Consider the following 16533-nt stretch of genomic DNA (forward strand, 5'->3'; position numbering starts at 1 on the left):
AGTGAGTTGTATGTCCAAGTTTACAATTAGTGAGTTGTATGTCCAAGTTTACAATTAGTGAGTTGCATGTCCAAGTTTACAATTAGTGAGTTGCATGTCCAAGTTTACAATTAGTGAGTTGCATGTCCAAGTTTACAATTAGTGAGTTGCATGTCCAAGTTTACAATTAGTGAGTTGTATGTCCAAGTTTACAATTAGTGAGTTGCATGTCCAAGTTTACAATTAGTGAGTTACATGTCCAAGTTTACAATTAGTGAGTTGTATGTCCAAGTTTACAATTAGTGAGTTGCATGTCCAAGTTTACAATTAGTGAGTTGCATGTCCAAGTTTACAATTAGTGAGTTGCATGTCCAAGTTTACAATTAGTGAGTTACATGTCCAAGTTTACAATTAGTGAGTTGCATGTCCAAGTTTACAATTAGTGAGTTGTATGTCCAAGTTTACAATTAGTGAGTTGTATATCCAAGTTTACAATTAGTGAGTTGTATGTCCAAGTTTACAATTAGTGAGTTGTATGTCCAAGTTTACAATTAGTGAGTTGCATGTCCAAGTTTACAATTAGTGAGTTGCATGTCCAAGTTTACAATTAGTGAGTTGCATGTCCAAGTTTACAATTAGTGAGTTGCATGTCCAAGTTTACAATTAGTGAGTTGTATGTCCAAGTTTACAATTAGTGAGTTGTATATCCAAGTTTACAATTAGTGAGTTGTATGTCCAAGTTTACAATTAGTGAGTTGTATGTCCAAGTTTACAATTAGTGAGTTGTATGTCCAAGTTTACAATTAGTGAGTTGCATGTCCAAGTTTACAATTAGTGAGTTGCATGTCCAAGTTTACAATTAGTGAGTTGCATGTCCAAGTTTACAATTAGTGAGTTGCATGTCCAAGTTTACAATTAGTGAGTTGTATGTCCAAGTTTACAATTAGTGAGTTGCATGTCCAAGTTTACAATTAGTGAGTTACATGTCCAAGTTTACAATTAGTGAGTTGTATGTCCAAGTTTACAATTAGTGAGTTGCATGTCCAAGTTTACAATTAGTGAGTTGCATGTCCAAGTTTACAATTAGTGAGTTGCATGTCCAAGTTTACAATTAGTGAGTTACATGTCCAAGTTTACAATTAGTGAGTTACATGTCCAAGTTTACAATTAGTGAGTTGCATGTCCAAGTTTACAATTAGTGAGTTACATGTCCAAGTTTACAATTAGTGAGTTACATGTCCAAGTTTACAATTAGTGAGTTACATGTCCAAGTTTACAATTAGTGAGTTGCATGTCCAAGTTTACAATTAGTGAGTTGCATGTCCAAGTTTACAATTAGTGAGTTACATGTCCAAGTTTACAATTAGTGAGTTGCATGTCCAAGTTTACAATTAGTGAGTTGCATGTCCAAGTTTACAATTAGTGAGTTACATGTCCAAGTTTACAATTAGTGAGTTACATGTCCAAGTTTACAATTAGTGAGTTACATGTCCAAGTTTACAATTAGTGAGTTGCATGTCCAAGTTTACAATTAGTGAGTTACATGTCCAAGTTTACAATTAGTGAGTTGTATGTCCAAGTTTACAATTAGTGAGTTGTATGTCCAAGTTTACAATTAGTGAGTTGTATGTCCAAGTTTACAATTAGTGAGTTACATGTCCAAGTTTACAATTAGTGAGTTGCATGTCCAAGTTTACAATTAGTGAGTTACATGTCCAAGTTTACAATTAGTGAGTTGCATGTCCAAGTTTACAATTAGTGAGTTACATGTCCAAGTTTACAATTAGTGAGTTGCATGTCCAAGTTTACAATTAGTGAGTTGCATGTCCAAGTTTACAATTAGTGAGTTGCATGTCCAAGTTTACAATTAGTGAGTTGCATGTCCAAGTTTACAATTAGTGAGTTACATGTCCAAGTTTACAATTAGTGAGTTGCATGTCCAAGTTTACAATTAGTGAGTTGTATGTCCAAGTTTACAATTAGTGAGTTGCATGTCCAAGTTTACAATTAGTGAGTTACATGTCCAAGTTTACAATTAGTGAGTTGTATGTCCAAGTTTACAATTAGTGAGTTGTATGTCCAAGTTTACAATTAGTGAGTTGCATGTCCAAGTTTACAATTAGTGAGTTGCATGTCCAAGTTTACAATTAGTGAGTTGTATGTCCAAGTTTACAATTAGTGAGTTGCATGTCCAAGTTTACAATTAGTGAGTTACATGTCCAAGTTTACAATTAGTGAGTTACATGTCCAAGTTTACAATTAGTGAGTTGCATGTCCAAGTTTACAATTAGTGAGTTGCATGTCCAAGTTTACAATTAGTGAGTTGCATGTCCAAGTTTACAATTAGTGAGTTGCATGTCCAAGTTTACAATTAGTGAGTTACATGTCCAAGTTTACAATTAGTGAGTTACATGTCCAAGTTTACAATTAGTGAGTTACATGTCCAAGTTTACAATTAGTGAGTTGCATGTCCAAGTTTACAATTAGTGAGTTACATGTCCAAGTTTACAATTAGTGAGTTGCATGTCCAAGTTTACAATTAGTGAGTTGTATGTCCAAGTTTACAATTAGTGAGTTGCATGTCCAAGTTTACAATTAGTGAGTTGCATGTCCAAGTTTACAATTAGTGAGTTACATGTCCAAGTTTACAATTAGTGAGTTACATGTCCAAGTTTACAATTAGTGAGTTGCATGTCCAAGTTTACAATTAGTGAGTTACATGTCCAAGTTTACAATTAGTGAGTTGCATGTCCAAGTTTACAATTAGTGAGTTGCATATCCAAGTTTACAATTAGTGAGTTACATGTCCAAGTTTACAATTAGTGAGTTGCATGTCCAAGTTTACAATTAGTGAGTTGCATGTCCAAGTTTACAATTAGTGAGTTGTATGTCCAAGTTTACAATTAGTGAGTTGCATGTCCAAGTTTACAATTAGTGAGTTACATGTCCAAGTTTACAATTAGTGAGTTACATGTCCAAGTTTACAATTAGTGAGTTGTATATCCAAGTTTACAGGCGCCTGTAAGTTAGGAGTCACATTAAGTTGTATAGATGGCAGCAAGATTCTGCAAAAGGACATGGACAAAAGAGCAGGAGTTGACCATGCAGTCTGTTGAATCTGCTCTGCCATACATTACAATCCTGACTGATCATCTATCTCAACTCCACCTTCCCGCACTATCCCCATCTCCCTTAATTCCCTGAGTATCCAAAAATCTGTCAACTTCAGTCATGAATATACTCAGCAACTGAGCTTTCCAAAGATTCACAACGCTCTGAAGGAAGGAATTTCTCCTCCTCTCAGTCCTAAATGTTTGGCCCCTTATCCTGAGAGTGTGCCTCCGTGTTTTAAATTCCCCAGCAAGGGAAATAATCTGACAGTGTCTACCCTGTCAAACCCCTTCAGAATTTATTCACCGGATTCAGCAACTCGCAGTAATCCGGGAAAAGATTGGGTTATTTTATTTTGTTGCTGCTGCTTTGTGCAAGAACACAGTGTAATTTGAGTCAGTTTTATTTTGTTTTACTCCAGTGTGTGGAGAATTAACCAGGTAACTAAAGCAGCAGAAAGAAAAATAATTCTACTTAAAGGAACAGTTAGAATTGGCAGCAAAAAGCTGCAATAAACATAAGAACCCATTCCTGAAACCAGTCGAACAAAACAAACATCCTGAGCAGTCCAGTCAACTTGTTTCGTTGGTAATCCAAAATTAATAAACTCTTCCTGAGTTTTAGTGCCCCTTGTTTTGAGTTGTAACTAAATATTGAAGATACTCAAATTCTTCATTCGCTACCTTTCAGGTGAGTGAGAGCATCTGGCAACAACCTCACCTCTGAGTCTGAAGGTCATGGGTTCAAAAAGATCAAGCTTGCATTTCTACATGATTGCAGCATACAGCCCAGCCTGAAACACACTGCTGACTGGCTGCACACTCAACAGGGGACCCAGTAACGTGTGTGACTGGCATGACCTACAGTTAGCCTGCCCTTCTTAGAAACATCAAAACATAGAAAAATAGGAGCAGGAGTAGGCCATTCGGCCCTCGAGCCTGCACCACCATTCAATACGATCATGGCTGATCATCCAAACTCAGTACCCTGTTCACGCTTTCTCTCTGTATCCCTTGATCCCATTAGCCCTAAGAACTATATCTAACTCTTTCTTGAATATATTTAATGATTTGGCCTCAACCTCTTTCCGTGGTAGAGAATTCCACAGGTTCACCACTCTCTGGGTGAAGAAATCCCTCCTCATCTCAGTCCTAAATGGCTTACCCCTTATCCTTAAACTGTGACCCCTGGTCCTGGACTCTCCCCGCCATCGGGAACATCCTTCTTGCATCTAGTCTGTCCAGTCCTGTTAGAATTTTGTAGGTTTCTGTGAGATCCCCTCTCATTCTTCTAAACTCTAGTGAATACAAGCCTAATCAACCCAATCTCTCTTCATACGTCAGTCCTGCCATCCCAGGAATCAGTCTGGTAAACCTTCGCTGCACTCCCTCCATAGCAAGAACATCCTTCCTCAGATAAGGAGACCAAAACTGCACACAATACTCCAGATGTGGTCTCACCAAGGCATGTATAATTGCAGCAAGATATCCTTGCTCCTGTACTCGAATCCTCTCGCTATGAAGGCCAACATACCATTTGCCTTCTTAACTGCCTGCTGCACCTGCATGCTTACTTTCAGCGACTGGTGCACAAGGACACCCAGGTCTCGTTGCACCTCCCCCTTTCCCAATCTATTGCCATTCAGATAATAATCTGCCTTTCTGTTTTTGCCACCAAAATGGATAACCTCACATTTATCCACATTATACTGCATCTGCCATGTATTTGCCCACTCACTCAACCTGTCCAAATCACACTGGAGCTTCTCTGCATCCTCCTCACAGCTCACACTCCCACCCAGCTTTGTGTTGTCTGCAAACTTGGATATATTACATTTAATTCGCTCATCTACATCATTAATATATATTGTGAATAGCTGGGGTCCTAGCACTGATCCCTGCAGTACCCCACTAGTCACTGCCTGTCACTCAGAAAAAGATCCATTTATTCCTACTCTTTGTTTCCTGTCTGCCAACCAGTTCTCTATCCATGTCAGTACCTTACCCCCAATCCCATGTGCTTTAATTTTGCACGCTAATCTCTTATGTGGGACCTTATCGAAAGCCTTCTGAAAGTCCAAATACACCACATCCACTGGTTCTCCCTTATCTATTCTACTGGTTATATCCTCAGAAAATTCCAGTAGATTTGTCAAGCATGATTTCCCTTTCGTAAATCCATATTGACTTTGTCCGATCCTGTCATTGTTTTCCAAGTGCTCTGCTATTACATCTTTTATAATGGACTCTAGCATTTTCCACACTAATGATGTCAGGCTGACTGGTCTATAATTCCCTGTTTTCTCTCTACCTCCCTTTTAAAATCGCGGGGTTACATTAGCTACCCTCCAATCTGTTGGAACTGTTCCAGAGTCTATAGAATTTTGAAAAATGAACAGCAATGCATCTACTATTTCTAGGGCCACTTCCTTAAGTACTCTGGGATGTAGATTATCAGGCCCTGGGGATTTATTGGCCTTCAATCCCATCAATTTCCCTAACACCATTTCCCTACTAATACTGATTTCATACAGTTCCTCCTTCTCACTAGACCCTATGTTCCCCAACATTTTTGGGAGGTAATTTGTGTCCTCCTTTGTGAAGACAGAACCAAAGTATGTATGTAATTGTCTGCCATTTCTTTGTTCCCCATTTTCAATTCCCCCATTTCTGACTGTAAGGGACCTACATTTGTCTTCACTAATCTTTTTCTCTTCACATATCTATAGAAGCTTTTACAGTCAGTTTTTATGTTCTCTGCAAGTTTACTCTCATACTCTCTTTTCCCCTTCTTAGTCAATCCCTTTGTCCTCCTTTGCTGAATTCTAAACTGCTCCCAATCCTCAGGTTTGCTGCTTGTTCTGGCCATTTTATATTTCTCCTCTTTGGATCTAATACTATCTCTAATTTCTTCTGTAAGCCACGGTTGAGCCACCCTTCCTGTTTTATTTTTGTGCCAGACAGGAATGAACAATTGTTGTAATTCATCCATGCGCTCTTTAAATGCTAGTCATTGCCTATTCCACTGTCAACCCTTTAAGTAACGTTCCCCAATCTATCATCGCCAATTCGTGCTTCATACCTTGAGAGTTTCCTTTATTTAGATTCAGGACCCTAGTCTCAGAATCAACTTTCTCACTCTCCATCTTAATGAAGAATGCAACCTGCCCCCCCTTAAAGGCAGCCTTCCTCTCTTAAAGGCAGCCTTCCCCTCATGAAGGCAGCCTTCCACTCTGTGTATTGAGGGAAGGAAGGAAGGAAACTGCCAATGGATCAACAGGCCACAGAGAGGGCTCTCAGGTTCTCTGATGTGACGCTGAAGGCATCAGTCTGGGTTGACAAGAGGAGGATGGAGGTCATGTTTCCATAGGACCACAGGAGGCCTTCAAGTGACACTCACGAAGAGAATTGGAGTCGGTGGTGAGGGAGGTGAAATCCTGCAGTCTGGACCCAATGATCAGGCTGCAGTGCTGGAAAAACTTTAATGACCTCACACAGGGGCTCAAGGTCTGTGAATGAATCTTCAAATGCCATCTCCTACCCACTGCAGCACCAACCTCTCACGCTTCTCGATTCATCACACCCTCATCACCTACCTGTCAGCAAACAGGCCTCATCCTGAATATTCAGATAGTCCACCTCATCCTCACACACCTATTAATGCTGCCAGACTCACACCCACCTCTCGCTGCTTCCACGTACTCTGGCTATTCAGCTATGGCAGGCACATCACCCAAACACACTGAACCCAATCACTGTCATTCTTCCCTGTCTCTTGCAGAGCAAGGTGGCCTAAGTAGAGGTTGAGGGTGATGGTGATCTTCATGGTGACTGGCAGCAACATCCTTGCCCTGTTCTGTAGCTGTAGGTCCAGTTCAGTTTAGTGATCACCTCCTGGCTCAGGTTCAGGAAGGAGACGTGGTCTCTTGGTGGGTATGGCCTTTGATTGAGAGCCCTCCAGCAGCCCCCATCCCACCCCTACCCCCCCCGCCCCGCCCACAGTTTCCCCTTGCTGCTGCCTGTGCTCCATGTCCCGTTGTTGCAGCTCAAGATGGCTCTGCAGTCCTGCCACATCCAGTCGTGAATGGTGGTGGACAATTAAACAACTAACTGGAGGAGGTGGCTCCACAAATATCCCCATCCTCAATGATGGGGGAGCCCAGCACATCAGTGTGAAAGATAAGGCTGAAGCATTTGCAACAATCTTCAGTCAGAAGTGCCGAGTTGATGATCCATCTCGGCCTCCTCCTGAAGTCCCCAGCATCACAGATGCCAGACGTCAGCCAATTTGATTCACTCCACATGATATCAAGAAATGACTGAAGGCATTGGATACTGCAAAGACTATGGGCCCTGACAATATTCCGGCAATAGTACTGAAGACCTGTGCTCCAGAACTTGCCACATCCCTAGCCAAGCTGTTCCAGTACAGCTACAACACTGGCATCTACCCGGCAATGTGGAAAATTGCCCAGGTATGTCCTGTACACAAAAAGCAGGACAAGTCCAACCCGGTCAATTACCGCCCCATCAGTCTACTTATGATCATCAGTAAAGTGATGGAAGGTGTTGTAGACAGTGCCATCAAGCGGCACTTGCTCAGCAATAACCTGCTCAGTGACGCTCAGTTTGGGTTCCACCAGGGCCACTCAGCTCCTGACTGCATTACTCAAGAGGTGAGGTGAGAGTGACTGCCCTTGACATCAAGGCAGCATTTGACAGAGTATGGCATCAAGGAGCCTGAGCAAAACTGAGGTCAATGGAAATCGGGGAAAAACCTTCTGCTGGCTGGAGTCATACCTAGCACAAAGGAAGATGGTTGTTGGAGGTCAAACATCTGAGCTCCAGGACATCATTACAGGAGTTGCTCAGGGTAGTGTCCTGGGCCCAACCATCTTCAGCTGCTTCATCAATGACCTTCCTTCAATCATAAGGTCAGAAGTGGGGATGTTCGCTGATGATTGCACAATGTTCAGCACCATTCGTGACTCCTCAGATACTGAAGCAGTCCGTGTAGAAATGCAGCAAGACTTGGACAATATCCAGGCTTAGGCTGATAAGTGGCAAGTAACATTCGCGCCACACAAGTGCCAGGCAATGACCATCTCCAACAAGAGAAAATCTAGCGACATTTGTTTTTAATGCATTCAACAACAACTTGCATTTATATAGCACCTTTAATGTAATAACACATCCTCGGGCGCTTCCCAGGCACATTATCAAACAAAATTGGGTACCTAGCCACATAAGGAGATATTCGGACAGATGGCCAAATGATTAGTTTAAGATGGAAGTTTTAAAGACCATCTTTACAGAGGAAAGCGAGGTGGTGATATTTGATATGGATATTGCTGGCAAGGCCAGCATTTATTACCGATCCATAATTGCCCTTGAGCTGCCTTCTTGAACCACTGCAGTCCTCGGGGGGTAGGTACACCAACAGTGCTGATGGGAGTTCTAGGATTTTGACGCAGCGACAGTGAAGGAATGGCGATACAGTTCCAAGTCAGGATGGTGTGTGACTTGGAGGGGAACTTGCAGGTGGTGGTGTTCCCATGCAATTGCTGCCCTTGTCCTTCTAGTTGGTAGAGGTCGTGGGTTTGGAAGGTGCTGTCTAAGGAGCCTTGGTGCGTTGCTGCAGTGCATCTTGTAGATGGTACACACTGCTGCCACTGTGCGTCGGTGGTGGAGGGAGTGAATGTTTGTGGATGGGGTGCCAATCAAGCGGGCTGCTTTGTTCTGGATGGTGTCAAGCTTCTTGAGTGTTGTTGGAGCTGCACCCGTCCAGGCAAGTGGAGAGTATTCCATCACACTCCTGACTTGTGCCTTGTAGATGATGAAGCTGCACTCATCCATGGTGTCGAAGGGAATGAACAATACAAGAAGTCTAGGGAATAAGGCAGATGAGTTGAGAGCACAGATTGACAGTAGGAGTATGTTATAGCTATTACTAAGACACATCCCCGAACGCAGACTGGGTGACCGATTTGTGGAACATCTCCGCTCAGTCTGTGAGCATGACCCCGAGCTTCCAGTCACTCGCCATTTTAATTCACCCCCCACTGCTCTCACACCCACATTTCTGTCCTGGGCCTGCTGCAGTGTTCCAGTGAAGTTCAACACAAGCTCGAGAAACAGCATCTCATCTTCTGATTCTGGACTGAACACTGAGTTCAACAATTTCAGATCATGACTGCCTTATTTATTATTTATTAATCATGTGCCTGCAATAAACTCGTTTTTCAGATTTTTGTTTTTGAACAGAGCTGTTCATTATTCCACTATTAATACTCTCTCTGGATTAATGCTTTGTCTTTTAATACAACTATTAGCACTCCCTTTCCTTTTGTTTTATTACATCTTTGTCACTTAATCTCTCCTGCCCCCTCCCCCTTTACACTTGTTGAAAACCTATTATTACATTTTATACCTTTGCCAATTCTAATGAAAGGTCACTGACCTGAAACGTTAACTCTGTTTCTCTCTCCACAGATACTGCTGAGTATTTCCAGCATTTCTTGTTTTTATTTCAGATTTCCAGCATCTGCAGTACTTTGCTTTTATTTCTGTAGAATGTAAGGGCTGGAAGGTTATGCTGGAACTGTATAAAACACTAGTTAGGCCAAAGCTGGAGTCGTGTGTGCAGTTCTGGTCACCGCACTATAGGAAAGATGCAATTGCACTAGAGAGGGTACAAAGGAGATTTAAAAGGATGTCCTCCAGACTGGAGAACTTTAGTTATGAGCTAAGATTGGATAGGCTAGGGTTGTTTTCTTTACAACAGTCGAGGCTGAGGGGAGACTTAATTGAAGTGTATACAAATATGAGGGGTCAATATAGAGTGGATATTCCACTTGGTCCAGGGGTCCATAACTGGGGCATAGATTTAGGATGAGGTAGGAGGTTTGTTGGGGACACTTCCAGATATTTTTTCACCCAGAGGGTGGTGGGGATCTGGAACTCACTACCGAAAAGGGTGGTCCAGGCTGAAACCCTCATTGCATTTAAAAAGTACTTGGATATACACTTGAAGTGTCGTTAGCGACAAAACTACAGCCCGAGAGCTGGAAAGTGGGATTAGGCTGGATGGCTACTTGTCAGCCGGCATGGACAAGATGGGCAGAATGGCCTCCGTCTGTGCTGTAAATGTCTATGATTCTTTGACACACGGGCAGAGGCATGGATGGGACTGGAAGCCATGTCTGCATAATGAGTGTGGGGGGTTGTGCTCAGGGATCAGTGCTGGAATCTCTCGATTTTCCAGTTGTTACAACCAGGTGAGGAAGGGGTCTCAGGCGCCCCTTTTTGCTCCTTCTCTGGTTTGACCGCAACACGGTTTATCCTTTTAACACAGTGATTGAACTTACCACCTTACCACCTTCCAGTGAGTGCTTGCCCCGTTCCTCTAATATAATTGCCAAAGAACCAATCAGACCGGTTTTCTTAAGTTTAAACAAGGAAGATGTTAGTTTATTATCCTTAACACTCTAAACTGGTTGAAATTACTAAAATATGCTATGCATCCACGCACTCATTCACACGAGAGCCATACACACACACGAATAGATTACAGAGGGAAAAACAGAGCTGGGAGGTTGGAGTAGAGTCTGTAATAAATGGAATTTAAATACTGAACGTCAGTCCCAGGATCCTTAGTTGAAATTGTAGTCCTGAAGTCCTCGCTGGGCCACGTGCACAGTTGCAGACTTGCTTCTCAGGCTCCGGAAGGCAGAAGAGGGGGTTTGATCCTTGTCCCCTAGTTGCTGGCTGTGCTAGTCTGTAGTTTTGAGGCTTTAGCAGTTGCAGCTGAGACTTCTCTGGATCTTTACTGCAGAGAGAGCAAGAACGAGCTGCCTCGTTGATGGCTTTCAGTTACTGTCTGCTTTCTGACTGACAAAGCCAAGCCTCTCCAGAGCTGCACAGCAGTCCCATGACATTCCCAAACATCTTTGTTGGGCTCATGAGGCCCTTCTGGAATCTTCTCTGGGATTCGAGGCGACACACCTGAAGCTGCACTTTGGGGGGGTGGGGGGGGGGGTTGGCTCTTTCAAAGTCAATGGGTGTTGATGGCTCTTGACGACCGTGTTGATAAAACCATTTCAGGTAATATTCTGGCTAGGCTGAATCAGTCATGTCTCCAGTCTACTTTGTTGATGATTCATATGTAAATTTCAGTGGTCAACTTGGCTGCCAGGTTACTCTTTTTAAAAGAAATTATTTATAAGAATTTCTAGCAAAAGTCAACAGCAATGTTCCAACCAGTTAAATTAATATTTCCCATTTAGCATGTAGGGTTTTCATGACACTGTGATATAAACAACCTGGACATCAACACAAGAGAAGTGAAGTGAAGTTTTGCTGATAAATTAGCAGCTGTGAGGAAGTTTGTTGAGATTCACTGGTTCTGACATCCTCATTCTAATGTATCTTTGTCTGTTATGCAGGGCTGCTTGTCGGAGTTGTTCTCCGATATGGGATCCATGTTCCCGCAGATCCCAATAACGTGACCCTGAGCTGTGACCTGGAGGACAGCCCTGCCACCTTATTGATTAATGTCAGTGGGAAGTTTTATGAATACACAATGAAAAGTGAAATAAACCCCAGGGACATTAATACTGTGGAAGATAATGAAATGCTGCAAAAGGTAAAATAAACCATTGATTCAACTCACTGATTGGTGGAGACTTTCGGGGGCGGGGGGATCAGTGGGTGGGGGAGGGGGAATTGGGGCTGGGGCGGTGGGGGAGGGGAGTAGATCCTGTCTGCTGTGGGTTTCACCCTGTGCCATTCCCTCTGCTCCCAACTGCAGGTGACCTTTGACCCCGAGGTGTTCTTTAACATTCTGCTTCCACCCATTATATTTTATGCGGGTTACAGTCTCAAACGGGTGAGTCAAGTTCTTTTCATTCCGATACTCATCAATGCAAATGATGTATTTTTCTATTTTTGAGTTAAGTATGTATTGGAATAGAGCTTTAGACTGGTTTTAAATTTCTTCATTAACAGCTTCAGCTATAGTTCAAACTCCTTTGAACTCTCAATCTGAATAAAGCTGCCCCTGTTCTCAGGGGCAATGATTATCTTTACACTGTTGCTAAATTCCAGGAATATTAGGGATATCTGATTGTTGATTGGGATAGTCTGCAGATGGGCCTCAGCTTTAATTCCTGCACCAGGACATTTATTTAGAATCTGTGTGTTGGGAAATTATAATTTCTTGTGTTTTCAGCGACATTTCTTTCGGAACTTGGGCTCCATTTTGGCCTACGCTTTCATCGGGACTGTCATTTCGTGCATTGTCATTGGGTGAGTATTAACAGCACATTAATGTTTCCAGCACATTCTCAGCTCTGGCCATCAATAAACCCAGACATGAAACTTTGTACAACCTGTTAATTGTGAGAAAGTTTGAGTTTCACTCTGGTTTATATTCACTCAAACCTGTTGCCAATGGAGGGCAGTAATTGAGGACCACCCTGTGAATAGAATCATTACTCAATATTACTGCATTTATTTCTGTTTCACCTCCAAAACATTTGACACCATTTCATTAAATGAATTAAAAAACAAATAACTTGTATTTCTACAGCAGCTTTCACACAAATCAGAGAAAGTTAACATGCAGGTGCAGCAGGCTATTAGGAAGGCAAATGGCATGTTGATCTTTATTGCAAGGGGACTGGAGTACAGGAATAAAGAAGTCTTACTGAAATTGTACAGGGCTTTGGTGAGACTGCACCTGGAATACTGTGTGCAGTTTTGGTCTCCACCGTTAAGAAAGGATATACTTGCACCGGAGGCAGTGCAGTGAAGGTTCCTGGGATTAGGGGGCTATCCTATGGTGAGAAACTGAGTAAATTGGTCCTATATTCTCTGGAGTTTCGAAGAATGAGAGGCAATCTCAATGATACACACAAGATTCTGAAGGGGCTTGACTGGGTAGACACTGAAAGGAGTTTCCCCTGGCTGGGGAATCTAGAACATGGGAGCACAGTACCAGAATAAGGGGATGGGGAGGGGGGCTGTGGAAAGGGAATAGGAGGAGTTGCTGTGAGAGGGTATTGCGTAAGGGGGTTGGGGGAGAAGCTGGAATGGGGTAGGAGAGAAGGTTCTGGGGAGGAGCTGGAAGGTTGTTTTTTTTTTATTCATTCAAGGGATGTGGGCATCACTGGCCAGGCCAGCATTTATTGCCTATCCCTAATTGCCCTTGAGAAGGTGGTGGTGAGCTGCTTTCTTGAACCGCTGCAGTCCATGTGGTTTAGGTACACCCACAGTGCTGTTAGGAACGTAGGAAGATAGTAACAGGAGTAGGCCATTCAGCCCCTCGAGCCTGTCCCGCCATTCAATGAGATCATGGCTGATCCGTGGCCTAACTCCATATACCTGCCTTTGGCCCATATCCCTTAATATCTTTGCTTAACAAAAATAAATGGCGTTCCAGGATTTTGACCCAGCGACAGTGAAGGAACGGCGATATAGTTCCAAGTCAGGATGGTGTGTGACTTGGAGGGGAACTTGCAGGTGGTGGTGTTCCCATGCATTTGCTGACCTTGTCCTTCTAGTTGGTAGAGGTTGTGGGTTTGGAAGGTGCTGTCTAAGGAGCCTTGGTGCGTTGCTGCAGTGCATCTTGTAGATGGTACACACTGCTGCCACTGTGCGTCGGTGGTGGAGGGAGTGAATGTTTGTGGATGGGGTGCCAATCAAGCGGGCTGCTTTGTCCTGGATGGTGTCGAGCTTCTTGAGTGTTGTTGGAGCTGCACCCATCCAGGCAAGTGGAGAGTATTCCATCACACTCCTGACTTGTGCCTTGTAGATGGTGGACAGGCTTTGGGGAGTCAGGAGGTGAGTTACTCGCCTCAGGATTCCCAGCCTCTGACCTGCTCTTGTAGCCACGGTATTTATATGGCTACTCCAGTTCAGTTTCTGGTCAATGGTAGCCCCTCGGATGTTGATAGTGGGGGACTCAGTGATGGTAATGCCATTGGAGGAGGGGGTTTTGGGGAGGAGGGGTGGGGGGGAGGGAGCTGTTGCTGATTTGGAATCTGTTGCCAGGCTGAATAGACCCCACTTTGCACCAAGTGAGGGTGATGTGATAGGGGTGCTGACTCTCGAGGGAGCGATGGACCCTGAGATTCAGTTGCGCCTCGTGAGAGACCGACAATTTAAATAAAACGGTCCATTCCCTGCACAGAATGAATTGTCAGCTCCTCTCTTTCAATAGGCTGATAATGTACGGCTGCGTCAAGCTGATGGCTCTGATTGGCCAGCTGAGCGGAGACTTTTATTTCACGGACTGCCTGCTCTTTGGGGCTCTAATTTCTGCAACTGACCCAGGTATGTAAAACCGGCCAGTCACCAGGGGGAGGCATCACACTTAGACCTGGCATGATGGGAGGGGGGTGAGGTGTTGGGGAGTGAAAAAGGATGTGGGGGAAAGAGGCAGGGGATGGAGAGGGGGAAAAGGAAGAGAGAAGAGGAGGAATAGAGAGGGGAGGAAGGAGAGAGAGAGGGAGGATTGGGGGAGGGGAGAGGAGTGGAGGAACAGAGGAGAGGATGAGTGGGGGACTGGAGGTGGGGAAAGGGGGGAGGAGAGATGGGGGGTGGGGAGGGGAGGCGAGGGGAGGGGAGGGAGGGGAGATGGAGTGGGGAAGGGGAGGGGAGGAGTGGGGGAGGGGAGGTGGGATTGGAGTGGGGGAGGGGAGGTTGGATTGGAGTGGGGGAGGGGAGGTGGGGTTGGAGTGGGGGAGGGGAGGTGGGGTTGGAGTGGGGGAGGGGAGGTGGGATTGGAGTGGGGGAGGGGAGGTGAGATTGGAGTGGGGGAGGGGAGGTGGGGTTGGAGTGGGGGAGGGGAGGTGGGATTGGAGTGGGGGAGGGGAGGTGGGGTTGGAGTGGGGGAGGGGAGGTGGGATTGGAGTGGGGGAGTGGAGGTGGGATTGGAGTGGGGGAGGGGAGGTGGGATTGGAGTGGGGGAGGGGAGGTGGGGTTGGAGTGGGGGAGGGGAGGTGGGATTGGAGTGGGGGAGTGGAGGTGGGATTGGAGTGGGGGAGGGGAGGTGGGGTTGGAGTGGGGGAGGGGAGGTGGGGTTGGAGTGGGGGAGGGGAGGTGGGATTGGAGTGGGGGAGGGGAGGTGGGATTGGAGTGGGGGAGGGGAGGTGGGGTTGGAGTGGGGGAGGGGAGGTGGGGTTGGAGTGGGGGAGGGGAGGTGGGATTGGAGTGGGGGAGGGGAGGTGGGATTGGAGTGGGGGAGGGGAGGGGAGGTGGGGTTGGAGTGGGGGAGGGGAGGTGGGATTGGAGTGGGGGAGGGGAGGTGGGGTTGGAGTGGGGGAGGGGAGGTGGGGTTGGAGTGGGGGAGGGGAGGTGGGATTGGAGTGGGGGAGGGGAGGTGGGATTGGAGTGGGGGAGGGGAGGGGAGGTGGGGTTGGAGTGGGGGAGGGGAGGTGGGATTGGAGTGGGGGAGGGGAGGTGGGGTTGGAGTGGGGGAGGGGAGGTGAGATTGGAGTGGGGGAGGGGAGGTGGGGTTGGAGTGGGGGAGGGGAGGTGGGGTTGGAGTGGGGGAGGGGAGGTGGGGTTGGAGTGGGGGAGGGGAGGTGGGATTGGAGTGGGGGAGGGGAGGTGGGATTGGAGTGGGGGAGGGGAGGTGGGGTTGGAGTGGGGGAGGGGAGGTGGGGTTGGAGTGGGGGAGGGGAGGTGGGATTGGAGTGGGGGAGGGGAGGTGGGGTTGGAGTGGGGGAGGGGAGGTGGGGTTGGAGTGGGGGAGGGGAGGTGGGGTTGGAGTGGGGGAGGGGAGGTGGGATTGGAGTGGGGGAGGGGAGGTGGGGTTGGAGTGGGGGAGGGGAGGTGGGGTTGGAGTGGGGGAGGGGAGGTGGGGTTGGAGTGGGGGAGGGGAGACGAGTGGCCAGTTTGTGGCTCTCTACCAATAAGCTGGCTCATTGAGAGCAGTGATGTAACTGCCCTTTGTAACATTTATTCTGGGGATGTGGGCGTTGCTGGCATGGCCAGCCTATACTAGCCTGCCCTACCTGGCAAAACAATTTCTATTACAACTGTCTGGCTTACTAGGCCACTTGAGAGAGCATCGTGTAAGACTGGAGTAACATCTAGGCCTGTCACTTAGGCAGATTCCCTCCCGTTAACCACTTAGAGTTTTACAACAATCTGACAGCTTCATTTTGTGTCTGATGCATCCAACAATCACCAGTCAGTTTCACAAAAAGGCATCAGGATCCTGGGATTGATACAGAGGAGCAGAGAGTACAGAAACAAGGAAGTTATGTTAAACATGTGTAAAACACTGGCTCGGCATCAACTGGAGTATTGTGTCCAGTTCTGGGCCCCCACACTTTAGGAAGGATGTGACGGCGTTAGAGAGGGTGCAGAAAACATTCACAGGAATGGTTCCAGGGATGAGGAACTTCAGTTACATGGATAGATTGTAGAGGTTGGG

General features: G+C 45.7%; 1 protein-coding gene across 1 annotated transcript in view; it reads left to right on the plus strand.

Annotated features, from left to right (window-relative positions):
* Positions 1-16533, plus strand: part of slc9a6a (solute carrier family 9 member A6a) — a 231360-nt gene that overhangs the window by 39292 nt on the left and 175535 nt on the right. Inside the window, exons 2-5 of the mRNA XM_068047069.1 lie at positions 11534-11733; positions 11899-11976; positions 12319-12395; positions 14311-14423. Coding sequence (XP_067903170.1) covers positions 11534-11733; positions 11899-11976; positions 12319-12395; positions 14311-14423 — 468 coding nt within the window. The remainder of the gene's footprint in view (positions 1-11533; positions 11734-11898; positions 11977-12318; positions 12396-14310; positions 14424-16533) is intronic.

This window comes from Heterodontus francisci, chromosome 15, assembly GCF_036365525.1.
Source record: "Heterodontus francisci isolate sHetFra1 chromosome 15, sHetFra1.hap1, whole genome shotgun sequence".
Taxonomy (NCBI): Eukaryota; Metazoa; Chordata; class Chondrichthyes; order Heterodontiformes; family Heterodontidae; genus Heterodontus; species Heterodontus francisci.